Below are 17,121 nucleotides of genomic sequence, written 5' to 3'. Positions count from 1 at the left end.
TGTCTGTCCATGAGAATTGTGAGTTCCTACTAGGAAACACTACTAAGCCATTGTACATAATCACTTTGTTTTATATTTTCTAATGTTATTCAACTTCTTGTGTAATCTATGTACGTTTGTCTATTTGGAGCTTTTCTCCCCAGGCCTCCGCTGAAAATGGACATGTATCCAGTCGGACTATCCCAACAAATGTAAAATAAATAAAATATTCGTTAGAAAAATGCATACTAACACAACTCCTGTTATTCTAGCTGACTTATAACGTATAAATGCTATTTTGTATACTTTTTTCTGATTAACCAGCCATTTGTTTATCCAGCCCCACTGAGACTGGATAAGAGGGAGTCTACTGTATATAACACTCTAGAGAGATGACAGAGTGGAGAACCAAAGGACATTTTGGAGTGCTCACCCTAAAAAAACAAAGCAACAGTGCCAAATTTAAGATGTTAGCCAGCAATATTTAGACAGTTACTGACTTGGAGGAGTCATTATGATTTCAGAAATCTAATACAATCATGTTGAAGTGCTAAAAGTTTACAACTTATCTAAAGTAGCACTCTTGGCAGTTACTCTACACCAGTGTTCCATTACACATAAAACAGTACAGAAACAGCTACAGACTGTTTCCCCGCATCAGTTCTGTTTGTTTTATTTACTGATCAAATAAACTTGACTGTTTAATTCTATTTCCATAAAAACAAAATTTACTTTCCAGTCAGTTACAGAACACTGTTATTTTCAATCATTGATGGGAATATTTGACAAAAGCATTCCACATGGAAAGCAATTTGTGAACTCAATTTTCATCTGTGGTACAGTATTAACATTCTTACTGTTCCCAACATTTTGGCAGCATGTATTTTAATTTCACAGATCATGAAATCACATTTTCGAAGGATTCAGCAATTAATTCAGAATACAATGCATCCATTTCTTCATGGTGCTGATAATGACTGAAGAAAAAGCATGTTACTGTACACGTTCCTGTCTTTTCAGAAATATGAGATTATTCTTGAACACTTGGATCTGTTCTGATGCGTTTAGGCTTGGGTTCATTTTCTTCTGGAATTACTGAAACTGAAAGCAGTAAATATTACAAAGTTTCTCCTTAAAAATGTTCTTATGCATTTGCTGCATAGGAGTACTTAAAAGAATAACCTTTTCACTACTACAATGACAGAAAGATAGAACAGCCAGCATATTAATGTTTACATAACACCATTCTTTGGTCCCATGCTTAAGTACCAATACTCTAAAGAGTAAACTGCTTAGTCAGTCAACAGGTAAGCACTCACTGATATTGATTTAAATGCATTCAACAAGTTTCCAACTATTTTTGAAATAAATATAAATAGATATGCACCTCAGATTTGCTTCATTGATGTCTCATCACTACCCATTTCTAAGAAAGTTAAATTTCCACAAATAGGTATTCATGGAATTGTAATATTCCTGGGCCCTGACTCGTTAAAGAATGCAGTGCTTACAGCTCAAAGAGACTCACCTTGCAGATATCAGAGCAATAAGCAAAAACAGTTTTCCAAATGATGAACCTCAAATCAGCCTGAAAGGCATGTTCAAAAGAAGATAAGTTTTATTTTTCAACGAAAAAAGTTGAGATGCCAAGGAGGGAAAAAAATTACTTTTGAGGGGGTCTTAAGTGTAATACTCCATGGACAGACAAGCTGAGATGACCACTACACATGCATAAGATAAGCAATCATTGAGCAGTTCACACAAATATTTCAAAACCAGAGAGGCAGACACCATACCGGGCCCTCTGATATTGGTAAGGCATCACCTACAAACCCCCTTCCAATGGTAGACTTAAGATCTTCTAGCCGTAGGTTTTCTTGCCTCCTTCAACATCTGCTGCACATCCTCATGGAACAAGTACCTAAAAATAGTAACTCATCCAGGCTGTCAGCAGCAAATTGCTCTTAAGCTGGGGTGCACCAGTTGCCTCTGAATCTGCTGACATAGTACCAGACTGTGAGGATGCTTGTGATAATTGCCCTTGGGCAATTCCATTAAAAGGGAGACCAAACTTTGCCTGGACCAAAAGGGTTATCACAATTATTTTTAGTAATACATTCTGAAACTTCAGAAGTACTTTTGGTATCATTGGAAATGCATGGAGGAACATCCCCATCCCCAAGGAAATGAAAATGCTTCTGTCATCCAAGTATGCCTTAAAGGATGTCTCAAACAGAATTTTTGTGTCTGTTTTGAAAAGAAGCAAAACAGATCTATTTGAAGTGTTCCCCACATCTGGGCCAACTCTAAGCAGACCTCTGTCCCAAGTTTCCACTTGTAAGGATCTGTCCAGGATCTGCTTAGTCTGCCTGCCACTATGTTTGCTCTGATGGAATGTATAGGGGACTGAAGCATCAGGGAATGCTTTAAGGCTAGCTTGCAGATCATCACTGCCAACCGATGAAGGTATGAACTTGTGTCCCCCTTGTTTGTTCAGGTACTGCATGACTGTGGTGTCATTTGTGACCAATAAAAGAGGACCCGGAGAACATAACAGGTGAATAAGTTTTAAGGTGTGAACCACTGCTAACACTATTTTGGCACTTATGTGCTTTGCAGCATCCAAAGGATCCCATTTTCCTTGCACTAGAAGACCCTTTATACTGTTCCCCATGCAAAATCTGACAAGTCTATCTGGACTGACTGAACTGGGGTCTGGACGGAGAAGAGCAGGTCTGGATTGAGAGACATCTGATCCATCCACTAGTATAAAACTCATATTTCACAAAATCCAGCACTGATACCTGGAATTCCAAGGGAAGAAGGTGCTGGATCCAACATTATTTATTTATTTATTTATTTATTTTAAGTCCCACTGAGTCTTTCTCATGTGGAGTCTGTCCAATGGTAACATGCTGTCGGATCACTGATATCATGAGACCTAGAATTTTGATAAACTCTTTTTCTGGAGGCAGTTTCTTGAAAACAGGAATCCCTGAAAATGCTCTGAACAGTCAGGACTATGCCTTCTGATAGAAAGGCCATAATTTTTGTGTCCCCACCCATCATACACCCTAGTAAGACAATTCTTTGTAAGGTTGTAAGCCAGGACATTTGTAGGTTCAACTTGAAGTTGGGAGCAATTGTTATGTGATGATAAGCATCCTTCAGATGTATCACCATGAAATAATGGTCTAGAAGAAGGGTTAGGAACATCTGCAGGGTGAATACTTTTGAATTTGGGTACTTTCAGGGTGAGTAGTTCGAATTTGGGTAGTTTCAGAAAGGTATTTAGGTACACCAAACTTCCATGATACCTCTTTTTGGGTGCCAAAAAGCTTCTGCTGTAAAATCCCTTTCCTTTTTGAGGTGCAGGAACTGGTTCAATAACCCTTACTTGCAACTTGTGAAGGAACACTGACAGAGCAGGTGTCTCTGGTCTGGGGTGCAAAGAGATTACCCTGGAGGGAAGATGATTTTAAGTCCACTGCCACGAGTACCCTCACTGAATTATTTTCCACACCCACTTGCCTGAGACTGAGGCCAGGCTGCTGGGTTCTGCTAAAGCCTGGGGGGAGGAACAGGAGGAAGAAAAGGGATGGCCTGAGTCTTGGAATAACCATTCTTTACAGGGGAAGACTTTTGTTTGGAAAATGAACCCTTTTATTTGATTTGGTTTGGAAGCATTATCCTCCTGTCATTTCCTCTTGGTACCCTGACACTTAAGTTGGGATTTCTGTTTGCTCTGCCCTTTGAATTTGGATGCCTTTTTAGAGGAGAACTTGGGAATATGAAACATTCTAGATACCCCATGCATCCATTTGAGAATCTAGGTAGCAGCTGGACCAAACAAGCTCAGAACTTAAAGGAGCATTCAAAATCTTTTAAATGCTACAAAAAATTCTGGTTATGTTACCAACCAAACCTTCTCAACAAAAAGAAGTGGCTGCATTTCTAGAAATAGTGTCACACCATCCAATACACTCCTCAAAGCATATTTTGAAACCCAAGTCACATTAGAAAAATTCTCATTTATAATACACTTCCATTCAGCAAGTAGATACAACACAGTCATCTAAACTGTAAGCCCACTGCAAAATAAATTTCCACATGAAGCCACCCTGATAATTTAAAATTCTAAAAGCTAAATTACTAGACAGAGCCTACTTTTCTCCCCTGAGATCCTAGCCACTTGCGAATGTTACCTCTCAGTGTAGAGTTAGAAGATGCCAAGGTTCTAGTTAGAGCTGGCAGATGGAGAAACCACATCTGGGTCAGTTGACAAAGGAGCAAAGAAATGCAAGATCAGAGTACTCCTTATATCTCCTCACAGCCTTCTTAGGAACTGGTTTACTAGCCAAAGGTGTTTTACATGTAGTTTTATAGTACTCTTCTAAGGCTGGTAACACAGGAAGAACATCCAAAACATTTGGAATCTTATTCTTAATAAGACCATAAAACTTTTTCAATGTCTGGCATTGCTTCAGATTGCTTCCAGTCAAATATATCTGTAAACCTAGCAAGCATCTGAGGAAAGGTGAACACTTGCTTGGGCTTTTGAAACTGTTTGCCTTCCAAAAAATCAGACTGGATGGACTCAAGAGTGTTCACTTCTATCTGCATCAGAGTCCATATCATGCAGAGTTAGACTTGTCTCTAGAGAAGACAGCCCTATAATCATAAAGGGTCTAGTGCTCGACGGTGCTTTTCACCGAAGGCTTAATGGCATACTTATGCGAAAGTGCTTTTAACCAAAAAAGCACTTTCACATATGTATGCCTACAGTCAGTGGGCGTCGTGAGGGAATGACTGTTGTGGAGATCGTACTACAGTGCGGGTAAGGGATTTTTTTCCTTTTCCCCATTGTAGTGTGATCTCAGAGTGAGAATATTAAAGTAGGGGGTTGTGCGTAGCCCCCCCTGCATAAACACCTTTTTGTTGTGTTTTTCTTTCTTTTTTTTTTTTTTGACGCACTTTAACGAAAGTGCTTTTTCGGTAAAAGTGCTTTCGTTAAAGTGTGTTTGGTGATGTTGGATTTGGACTGTTGAGCTTTCGTTCAACAATCATGGATCCATCATAAAACAGGAGCATAGCCTCTGCGATTAGCTGACTGTAAAACATTTTTGGCTAAGGAAACTACATCAGCCCAATAAACAACAGACTGTCTCTTGTTTGGTGACGTTTCTGTTTGTTCTTACTATGAACTACACTAAAGGACAAAATATCTGGGGACAGAGTACTATGTCTGGCAACGGGTCTCTTCCCCCAATCTCTCTTGCATCTAAAGGGTTTAGTTCACCCGTTCCTAAACCAGGCACTGAAAAAACCCTGGAGGATGTGTCTGATCCCCATACCATAGGGGGCTGTGGGCTCACACCAGAGTGTGATGTGGTCTACAGATTGGGTCAAGGAAACAAGAGATTCACAAACCATATGAGGAGGCATGTTTTTTTTTTCTTTTTATATACAAATGGATTTGATAGAGGGCAGTTGTATAAGGATCCAGCAAGTCAGGAGAAAAAAAACACCAGTCAGAATAATACAATGACACTATTAAAGGCTGACTAAGGACAGCAATAATAGAAAAGAAACTATTTCCCAACACAGCAAATAGGGCTAAACTGCATACAATAAAGGAGAAACAGTTTTAACTAGTCTAAGCCTTGTTCTACAGTCTGCACACTGCAGTAAACAGTACACACAGTCATAGTTCCAAGTAAAATTCACTTGTCCTGAAATGACAAAGTCAAATATATAGCTTTAAACCAAATAGAAACCTTCTGAAACAGCATAAAAAAGCATTTACTTAGAGATCCCCTGGTCAGAAATGAAAGTAAAATCTCTACAGAAAATGCAAATAAAGAAATTCACAGAAAAATCATACCTTAATGATAAAAAAGGCTATAGCAGTGTTTAACCAATAGGAAAAAAAATCATTAAAAAAAATAGAAAAGTGCAAGATCTTCCTGTCAGAACTTGAAAATGAAGCAGATAAACAACAAAAAAGTACAGTTGTGTACCTAACATAAATGTAGATGTTCGAGAGTATTCACTGTTGCAGTCATTACTCTTGGGTTATCCTGCTGGCAGGCAACCATCAGTTGGCCAGAATTCTAAAGTCTAGGTCCGGCGTCAGTTGCTGTCGCCTCTTCCCTGACGTCAGTGCGCCAGAGGGTATAAAAGATGCAGCCAACGCCATTTTCTTCAGTTTTTCTTGCCCCAGATGTCAGGTGCCCCCAAATTGGTAGGCTGAAAAATATGCCAATAAAAATGCATGCACAAAAATAACATTTTCTTCATCTACAAGCAAATACACCAAATAGGTTGTGTATGATAGAGAAGTGCAGATAAGTCCCAGCAAAGAAAAGGGGGGGTGGAGGGTGGGTAACCTGGACTGCAACAGTGAATACACTCGAACATCTACATTTATGGCAGGTACACAACTGTACTATGTTCATTGTGTTTCACTGTTGCAGTCATTACTCTTGGATTGAATCCCAAAGCTGAGGATGGATGGCTGGGCTAAATAGGATTAGGAGAGGCTATGAGGCCCTGCAGAACTGCAGTGGCAAAGCCTGCTCTGGACTTAGAGTAAAGAGGTAAGTGGTAGTGCTTTGTGAAGGTGTGCACTGAACTCCAAGTTGCAGCCTCTAAGATATCTTTGGTTGGTACTCCTCTGAGGAAGGCTGCTGAAGTGGCTGCTGCTCTGGTGAAATGAGGCCTAATGCCCTTAGGCCTGATCTGCCATGTTGAAGATAGCAGAAGTGGATGCAATGGCCTATCCATTTAGAAATAGTCTGTTTTGAGACAGCCTTTCCTTGTGATCCTGCAGCATATGACACTAAAAGTTGCTCAGTCTTTCTGAAAGCTTTAGTTCTGTCCATGTAGAAGCGGAACTGCCTGCGTATGTCCAAAGAATGCAGCATTTTCTCACCCTTGTTCTGTGGATTTGGATAAAAGGTAGGCAAGTGAATGGTTTGGTTGAGGGCCACACTGGACACCACCTTAGGCATAAATGTAGGGTTTGTCCTCAGAGAAACCCTGTCTGGATGAAAAATGATGAAAGGTTCCACAGCCATTAGTGCTTGTAACTCCAAGAATCGCCTTGCAGAGGTTATTGCTAGGAGCAGAGCTGTTTTCCAGGATAAGAATTTTATATCTGCTGTTGATGCTGGCTTGAAAGGAGGCAGTGTGAGTTTTTCCAAAACATAACTGAGGTCCCAGGCCAGAATTGGTGCTCTCCTTGGAGGCCTAATGTTTCTGGCCCCTCTGAGGTACTGCTTTATTAAAGGATGAAAAAAGATAGGTGGTTCCGTATTGTAGTGGGCTGAAATCAGAGGCATGAATCTTAATTGATGAGAAAGAAAGGCCTTTGGTTCAGCATCTCAGTTAGGTATTGTAAAATCTGTGGGATATTTGGTACACACGTGTCAATGCCTTGTTCCTGGTTCCAAGCACAGAATCTCTTCCATTTTCTGCATAAGATTTTCTGGTACTGGGCCTCCTGGCCTCCAAGATAACATCCATAACAGCTCTTGAAAGAGGAGTGTTCTGAATGGCTACATTATCCGCCATGCTGCCAGATTGGGTCAGCAAGTGAGAAGTTTGAGGCAATATCCATGCTGGACCTTGAGACAAGCTCTTTAGGATTGGGTACCAGTGCTGGCATGGCCAATCTGGTGCAATCAGTATCATTTTTGGCTTCTCTTGTCTGACCTTTAGGAATACCCTGGGAAGGAGAGGCAGTGGGGGAAAAGCATATACTGTTAGATTTTTCCAGCTGAAGGATAGGGCATTCAATTTCCATGCTTGCTTGTGGTAAATCCTTCTGCAAAAGCTCTGCAATTGGCAGTTGTGAGGGGAGACAAATACATCTATGTCTGGGCATCCCCATTTCCTTATTATCATGCTGAAGACTTGTGGATCCAGTTTCCATTTGTGGGGATCCATGAGGTTTCTGCTTAGTTCGTCTGACAGAGTATTTGTTTTTCATGGCAGGAATTGTACTTGCAGGTGAACTTGAAAAGCCAATGCTGTGTCCCATAAGGTCATTGCTTGTCTGCAGAGGGGGTAGGAATGTGTACCTCCCTGCTTGTTTATGTACCACATGACCGTAGTGTTGTCTGTCTTTATCAGTAACTGTCCTGGGTGAAGTAGGTCCTTGAAAGCTGTCAGGGCATTTTGAACAGCTAGCATCTCTTTTTGATTGATGTGAAGATGCATCTGGTTTGCGGGCCATGTGCCCTGAATACATTTTCCTGCCATATGGACCCCCCAGGCATAATCTGATGCATCAGTTGTCAGTGTCTGTCTGGCTGTGGGTAAACTGAATAGTAGACCCTTGTTGTGGTGACAGGCTTCTGCCCACCATCGAAACTCCTGTTGCAGACAGGGAATGAGTGCAATTACTGTCTCCAGGCTGTGGCAATGCTGAGTCCAAACACTTTTTAGATACCATTTTAGTTTCCTCATATACAGTCTGGCATACGGAATTAGTAGAATGCAGGATGCCATGAAACCCAAGGTCTGCAGGATTTTCCTTGCAGATAAGTGGGTTTTTGTTGCCAATTTCTTGAAGTAAGTAGTCAGTTGCTTTTGTTTGTGTGGCGTGAGATAAGCCATCTGGGCAGTTGTATTTAAGCTTGTACCCAGGAATATTACCTCTTGAGAGGGCACTAGTTTTGATTTCATCTCGTTTACTGTGTACCCTAGGCCAATTAGTAATCTTTTTACAAACGCCAGATGCTTTAGAAGAATGTCTTTGTTCTCTGCTTGAATTAGGCAGTCGTCCAAGTAGGGATATATTCGAATTCCTTTTTGTCTGCAAAATGCAATTACTGGTGCCAGGCATTTTGTGAAGACCCTGGGCGCAGTAGATAAGCCAAAGGGCAGTGCAGAAAATTGGTAATGCATTGAGCCAGCTATGAATCTGAGGTATCTTCTGCAAGATTGCCTGATTGGGACATGCAGGTATACCTCTTTTAGGTCCAAAGTTACAAGCCAAGCCTTCTTGCCCAGCATGGGCAGTAGCTGCTGTAGAGTCAACATCTTGAATTTTGGAACTTTCAGAAACGTATTTAGTATAGACAGGTCCAGTATTGGTCTCCAGGTTTTGTCCTTTCTGGGTACTAGGAAAAGTCTGGAGTAAAATCCTTGCCCCTGCTCTTGTTGTGGTACTTGCTGAATGGCCCTCATGTCCATGAGGGCTGTAATTTGTTTTTGTGCCTCTGCCTATTGATTGTGTGGCAGGTCTGGCATACCTTTTGACCTTGGTAGAGTGTGAAAATGGAACCTGTAGCCTAGGGACACTATGTTCTGGACCCATTTGTCTTGGGTAACCATTTGCCAATTTGATGAAAAAAAGTGCTAGTTTTCCCCCTAAGGGGGCTACCAAAAGAAAAGTGCTTGGATCTGGTAGAGGAAAGTCATTGGGACTGTTTCCTGTAAGGCTGTGATTTGTCTTCTCCGCTTTTGGAGGTAGGAGCACCCCATTGTTTAGGCCTGCATGAGCCTTGGGGCTGAGATCTGCCTCTGGGGAGCCTGTATCTGCCTCTTTGTGGTCTGTCTGACACTGAAAAGGACCAATTTTTAGAAGGACAGTTTCTGTTAAACCTGGGTGGCTGTACCTGTAAGAAATCCTTGACTGTCTGCATGGATTTTGCTTTATCCTCCATTTTTTTCAACACCTCTTCTGCTTTAGTACCAAACAAAGTTTCATGCTGTAATGGTGCATCTAATAATTTTGCTTTAACATGATCAGGCAGATTCTGTTCCTTTAACCAAGCATGCCTTCTAATAACAGAACCTGTAACAGCGGCCCTGCAAGAGGCCTCCAGTGAATCATAACCACATTGCAAAGTATGCTTTCCCACTTGCATGCAATAAATCCTGCAATTCCTTGTTCTCTGAACATTCAGTATTTGTCAACAATTTCTGTTTAAGCAGTGGCATTAAATATTGCTGATATTTAAGCATATGAAACTGACAATTTAAAGCCCTTACAGCCAGGGAAGCAGAAGTGTAGACTTTTTTCCCCCCAACTGTACAGAGCCCTAGAATCCCTATCAGAGGGGACAGGGTTTATTGCAGTGGAAGCTTTAACCCCTTTGGGACCCTGAGATATAGTTTCTGGATCAGCAGTGGGATTTTTATATAGGAATTTATGAGAATCCTGGACACTGTAGTATCTGTCTGGCTTAGCAGGTGCAGGGGGTAAAGAGTCAGGGGACAGGCCGGACTCTGAAAATACATCATCTACAATGTCTAGAACAGGTGGAATAGCAAGGGGTCTGTGCTGATGAAGTAGCAGAAAGTCTCTGAGCCTTTTCTTAGATTCAGAATAATCTTGGCTCTCCCAGTGGAAATGCTCCCTCATGGTATGCAGGGTTTCCCCAAAAGAATAATCCTCAGGAGGAGAGGCTGAAGGAATGGATTCTTCAGCATCAGAATCCTCATAGGGAAGCATGGAGTAATCTTGTTCAGAAGAGGAATCAGAGGAAATAGAAACCTGATCAGAAGATTCATACTCTGTCTCTTGCCTAGGCCTCTTATCAGGAGGGGGATGGGAACCCCTGATCAAAGTAATTAAGTCTTCGGCCATTTTGAGCATCTGTTTTTTAGGCATGGAAGTCTGAGTAGGAGAATGCTGTAATTGTTTCTTTGTCTTTAGAGCTGCTTTAGTCTTTGTCTTTGTAGCTGAAGATGGCTTAATATATAGTTGTGTATGTCTGAAGACACCCTCAGAAGCCAATGCCTGCTCAGCGGCTCCGGACCCATCTGAGGGAATGATTTCCGAGTATCCAATACCCTGAGTATCCAGAGGCTCAGTCGGCTCCACGTGGGAGTCGGAAGTGGCCTGTGGCTCTGAGGTAGTGGCCACCAGGGGCTGCGAAAGCGCCTCACTGAGAACCGGCGACTGGCCTAGCAGAGGCCTCATCATCGGTTTTGGACCTCGGATGCCTATCCTTTTCCTTGTCCTTGTGTTTTTTGTAAACTCCGGTTGTCGGCTGGTCCGATGGCATTATATAATTAAATCTTCGACCAAAATAATGAAATGCAAAATTGAACCGACACTTAATAGTGCGTTGGTTTAATCTAGCACAAAACCGACAGCTAGCAATGTTGTGATCAGGGCCTAGGCAAGGAAATCAGTAAGAGTGAAAATCCTTATGAGGTATTTGCTTCCCACAAGAAATACAATTGTTAACTTTTTCTTACATCGGTCTGGAGCAAGAAAAAAGTTTCCCCAACAGGGTACTTAGCTTTAATGAAGACTTCGGTTCTGAAATTCGGATTTTCAAATCTCAGGAGTCGGCCGACCGGCACTTGCGAACTGCTTTTGCTTCGGGCACCGCGCGGCAAGAAAGACTTAAGAAAATGGCGTCGGCTGCATCATTTATACCCCTGGCGCACTGACGTCAGGGAAGAGGTGACAGCAATTCTGGCCGACTGAGGGTTGCCTGCCAGCAGGATAACCCAAGAGTAATGACTACAGCAGTGAAACACGATAAACATCAACAGGTCTCTTGGCATCCTGCCAAGAGACAGTCCCTAGAAATTTAAGTTTTCTAGTACAAGTCATACAAACAGTATAATTTTTAAGTTGGAAGTCACTGAGAAATCAACAGCAGTTGTAAATAGCAAGTATATTAAAATAAAAAGTTAAAAACACATATTATTATTTTTATTGTTAATAAAACATAAAGAAAACAGACGTATATAATAAAAAAGAGAAAGGGAAGTTCAGCAGGTGATCTTACCAGAGTCTGGAAGCTGTAATCCACCAATACAGGCTGTTGATGATGATTCAACTGTGCGAGTCTTTCAGCTGGCACTAAAGATGGAATAACTGACTTTCTGTAACAAGAGATATGCTTCCCCTGAAGGGAGGTGCTTAGGCAATCCCCTGTCACAGTGAATCAGCACAGGAGATTCTGACATCAGGAAAGCTGCCAATGTGGGGTTTGTGAAGACACAAAACCTGCGTACTACTGAGGCACTGTGACTGATGAACATAGGTAGTGACACTATACATTTTATTACATTTGGTACTATTGCACATCAAATCAGAAAAATTATTTCAAAATCTGGGGTATTTTGTCTAATCAAAAATTTTTGTAGTATTATATTACCACAATCTTATTAATATAGAAGAGGTACAAATCTTGAAAAAGCTTTGGGAAAACAAAAGAAATATTGATTTATGAAGAAATCTGCTACCACTGCTTTAACTTATTAACTCTGACTACCATCTCATGGCACCTCTGTGCTTAAATCTGAGCACGCTGTGAGATGGTAGGAATTGCATGTTCTTACACCCGAGTGCCTTCTACCAGCACAAGTTAACTCTGCAGTCATACTGTAACTCCATGGCTGAAAATTAAGTTGAAAAAGTAACTGAACTTTGTCACTTACCTTCTCAGCTTAAGTTTGAGCCTGGAGTTACAAGGTGTTCATATTTCACTTTCCCAAGAAAATCAGCTACATTGCACTCAGTATTTTCCTCTCCAAAGCAAGCCGATCAGTTCGCGAAACAGGGAAGTTTTGACCCAGTCAAAGTTCTAAGAAGAAACACCTGCGTGTTCTGAGTGTTACTGTTGAACAAACCCTGAGTCTTTCATCTCCGATCCATGTGCAGACTTCTTATCCTTACGAAAATTCCTGCGTGGCTAGTGCAAAGCCTGTTTATTAACGTTCAAAGTTTGCACGAGTAATATTTAAAAAAATGTCCCTAGTTTGCCCAGCTTTCTTGCTGTTAGAGGTAACATAAACAGATGCTCAAACATGCCTCATGTTTATCAACTTTCAAACAGTTGTAACAGCAATATTTAAAAAAAATGTCCCTATTTTGTCCAGCTTTCTTGCAGTTCCCGACTCCATATGAATATCCCTGGTAGTGCAAAACCTGTTATCCTATCACCTTCAAAGTTTCTACAATCAATATTTAAAACATTGTCCTAGTTTTGTCCAGCTGTCTTGCTCTAAGAGGTGTGCTTCCAAAAAAAAAAAAAAGGAATCCGATCATTACTATACCCGCCCCATGCACTAGTGTTGGTTTCCTCCGAGTGCTCTGTTTCTTCCCACGGTAGAAGGACTCTTGTCTGTAACATTTCTCCTCGTGGCTCTGATGTTAAATCTAATTTTAAAGCAGGTGCTTTACTGTCATCATTAGTTCAGGTAATGTGACCTGCTCATGTTTCACAGTGCCCAAATTAAGAAAAAAAAATGTCACTGTCACACTCTAGTTGTTTGATTGTGAGAAATTCTGAAATATGTGCGTAGTTCTTCAGACCTATTATAGAAAGTAGAGTTGTGTGAACTTAGCATAAATGCAGATGTTCGAGTGTATTCACTGTTGCAGTCCTAAAATGGGTTATCCGGCTCCCGGTAGCCCTCGATCAGCCAGAATACCAAAGGTAAGTAAAAATGACGTTGGCTGTCGTCGGTTGTAAAGGACATCAGGGTGTCCGATACAAAAGGAGGCAGTCAACGTCACTTCCTCAGTCTTTCTTGCCATAACAGTCAGAAACCCCCAGAAAACAAGGCTTAAACTAAATTTAGCCTGTACCTCAGGAAAAGAGAAAAAAAGGGGGAAGGAGGGAGGGAAAGCAGGGATGCAACATACACTCGAACATCTACACTTATGGTAAGTGTACACAAAGTACAGTTGTGTACACTTACCATAAATGTAGATGTTTGAGTGTATTCACTGTTGCAGTCATCACGCTTGGGTTATCTGCTTGCAGTAGCCCTCAGTCGGCCTGATTATCAAAGTCTTGGGTATTGCGTCGGTTGCTGTCTCATCTTCCTTGACGTCAGGTAGTCAGGGGTACAAAGCAGGCAGCCGACGCCATTACATCCGTTTTTCTTGCCCCAGATGTCAGTCAGGTGCCCCTCTTAACGGGAAGCAATACATAAATATACATATATATATATATATATATATATATATATATATATATATATATACACACACACACACACACACACACACACACACACACACACACACACAAGGTTATACCTCCAACAAAAAAGCAAATACACCAAAAAGCTTTTAAGTATAGTAAAGGAGAATAGAGGTATAGCCAAAAGATGTCAGGGGGCTGGAGGGAGGGTAACCAGGACTGCAACAGTGAATACACTCGAACATCTACATTTATGGTAAGTGTACACAACTGTACTATGTTCTTCATGTTTCACTGTTGCAGTCATCACATTTGGGTAGATTCCCAAAGCTAAGGATGGGAGGAGGAATTTAGATAGCATTAGGACCAGCTATAAGGCCCTGCAAGACTGCAGTGGCAAAGCCAGCTCTGGATGTAGAGAAAATTGGCAAATGGTAATGCTTGGAGAAAGTATGTACAGAACTCCAAGTAGCAGCTTCTGGGATGTCTCTGGTAGGGACACCTCTGAGAAAGGCTGTAAAAGTAGATGCAGCCCTGATTCAATGGGGTCTAATCCCCTGTGGGATAGGTTTTCCATGGTGCTTATAGCAGAAATTAATGCAATGCCCTATCCATTTAGAAATGGTTTGCTTTGAAATAGCCTTCCCCTCTGCCCCTGCAGCAAATGCCACCAGCAATTGTTCAGATTTCCTTAGAGATTTAGTCCTGTCCAAGTAAAATCTAAGTTGCCTGTGCACATCAAAGGAGTGCAGTATCCGTTCCCCTTTGTTCTGTGGATTAGAAAAGAAGGTTGGCAAATGAATGGCCTGATTAAGAGCCACACTGGATACTACCTTGGGCATGAAAGAGGGATTGGTCTTGAGGGACACCCTGTCCGCATGAAAGATGATGAAAGGCTCCACTGCCATAAGGGCCTGTAATTCAGATACCTTTCTTGCTGAAGTGATTGCTAAAAGGAAAGCTGTTTTCCATGAAAGGAATTTTAACTCTGCAGTTGCAGCTGGCTCAAAAGGAGGAAGAATGAGTTTTTCCAATACAAAATTAAGGTCCCAGGCTGGAGTTGGGGCTCTCCTGGGTGGTTGTAAGTTTCTGGCCCCAAAGAGGGGTGGTTCCGTGTTGTAATGAGCTGAAATGGCAGAGACGTGAATTTTGATGGAGGAAAAGGAAAGGCCCTTGTGAAGCATCTCAGTTAACTATTGAAGAATCTGAGGTAAATTGGGTGCTGCTGTGGCCATCTCTTGAGTTTGGTTCCAGGTACAGAATCTTTTCCATTTTTCAGCATAACATTTTCTAGTACTAGGCCTCCTTGCCTCCAAAATGACATCCAACACTTGTTTACTGAGGTATGGTAATGGAGAGATTAGGCAATTAGCCAGGCTGCCAGGTTCAGGGTTTGAAGCTGGGGGTGCAGAATCTGGCTCTCCTGCTGAGACAGCAGGGTAGGAGTCTGAGGTAGGTGCCATGAGGCCAGCTGTGACACACTGCGCAAGAGGGGGTACCAGTGTTGGCATGGCCAGTCTGGTGCAATCAGTATCATTCTTGATTTATCCTGTTTGATCTTTAGTAGCACTTTGGAGAGGAGAGGTAGAGGAGGTAAGGCATAAACTGATAGATTTTTCCAGATGAAGGGCAGAGCATCCACTTTCCAAGCTTGTTTGTGGGGAGTCCTTGTGCAGAATTTGTCCAATTGGTAGTTCTGGGGGAAGGCAAATAGGTTTATATTTGGGATTCCCCATTTGTTGATCAACATGTTGAAAATCTTTGGTTCCAATTTCCACTCGTGTGGGTCCATGAGATTTCTGCTTAGTTCGTCTGCCAGTGTATTTAGTTTTCCTGGCAGGAATTGAGCCTGTAGATGAACTTGGTAGTTCAAGGCTGTGTTCCACAGAGCCATGGCTAGTCTGCAGAGGGGGTAAGAATGGGTATCCCCCTGCTTGTTTATGTACCACATAACAGTGGTGTTGTCCGTCTTTACCATTAATTGTCCTGGAAGAATGTGGTCCTTGAAGGCCGTCAGAGCATTCTGTACAGCTAACATTTCTTTTTAACTGATATGCAGGTGCATTTGATTTGGGTTCCATTTGCCCTGAACGCACTTCCCTGCCAGGTGAGCCCCCTATGCTTAGTCTGATGCATCTGTTGTTAGGATTTAGAAGGCAGGGGGTAGAGTGAATGGTAGTCTCTTGTTTTGGTGGCAGGCCTCTGCCCACCAAAGGAATTCTAACCATAGGCAAGGTATGATAGGAATCATTGCTTCTAGATCCTGAGAATGTTGACACTATAGGCTTTTTAGATAACCATTGTAGTTTCCTCATATGCAGTCTTGCATATGGAATTAGTAGAATGCACAAGGCCATGAACCCCAAGGCTTACAGTATTTGCCTTGCAGATAGCAGGGTTTTTGTGGCCACTAGTTTGAATCAAATGAATTTGTTTCTCTGGAGTGAGGAAAGCCATCTGGGAAGTTGTGTTCAAGCTTGCTCCCAGGAATATAATTTGCTGACATGGTACCAGCTGTGATTTCTTTTAGTTTATGGTGAACCCCAGACAAGTTAGCACCTTTTGTTCAAATGCCAGATGATTCAGAAGTATGTCCTGGCTTTCTGCCTGAATTAGACAATTGTCCAGGTATGGGTATATTTGAATATTTCTTTGCCTACAAAATGCAATGACTGGAGCTAGGCACTTTGTGAATACCCTAGGCACAGTTGATAAGCCAAAGGGCAGTGTAGAGAACTGATAGTGCATGCAGCCTGCTTTGAAGTGTATGTATTTTCTGCAAGATTCCCTGATTGGGATGTGCAGGTAGGCTTCCTTTAAATCCACTGTTGCCAACCAGGCATTTTTGCCTATCATGGGAAGCAACTGGTGAAGAGTTAGCATCTTGAAATTTGGAATCATCAAAAAGGTGTTGAGGATAGACAGGTCCAGGATAGGACGCCATGAGTTGTCTTTTCTGGGTACCAGGAAAAGTCTTGAGTAGAAACCTTGTCCCTTTTCCTCTTCGGGTACAGTCTGAATAGCCTTTAATCTTAAGCGAGAGAATACTTGGTTTTGAGCCTCTGCCCACTAATTTGGGGGTAGATCTGGACAACAGTTTGGGGTTGGTAATGTGTGGAAGTGAAATCTGTATCCTTGGGAAACTATGTTTAAAACCCATTTGTGCTGGGTAATGAGTTCCCAGTTTTTTGCTTGCAGAGCAATCTTCCCCCCTAAAGGAGCAGTTAGTTGTGAA

At 41.8% G+C, this 17,121-nt stretch overlaps 1 protein-coding gene across 2 annotated transcripts in view; it reads right to left on the bottom strand.

Moving 5' to 3' along the window:
- Positions 1 to 621: 621 nt before the first annotated feature.
- The window catches only part of TRMT5 (tRNA methyltransferase 5), a 283,193-nt gene continuing 266,693 nt past the window's right edge, over positions 622 to 17,121 (bottom strand). For both annotated transcript variants that reach the window (XM_044074480.1, XM_044074481.1), the window contains exon 5: positions 622 to 1,080. In XM_044074480.1, coding sequence (XP_043930415.1) covers positions 1,010 to 1,080 — 71 coding nt within the window. In that variant the 3' untranslated portion in view covers positions 622 to 1,009. The remainder of the gene's footprint in view (positions 1,081 to 17,121) is intronic.

Source organism: Protopterus annectens, chromosome 6.part0 (genome assembly GCF_019279795.1).
Source record: "Protopterus annectens isolate FY-2018-M chromosome 6.part0, PAN1.0, whole genome shotgun sequence".
NCBI classification, from domain to species: Eukaryota; Metazoa; Chordata; order Ceratodontiformes; family Protopteridae; genus Protopterus; species Protopterus annectens.
This window is presented reverse-complemented; position numbering and strand designations above follow the sequence as displayed.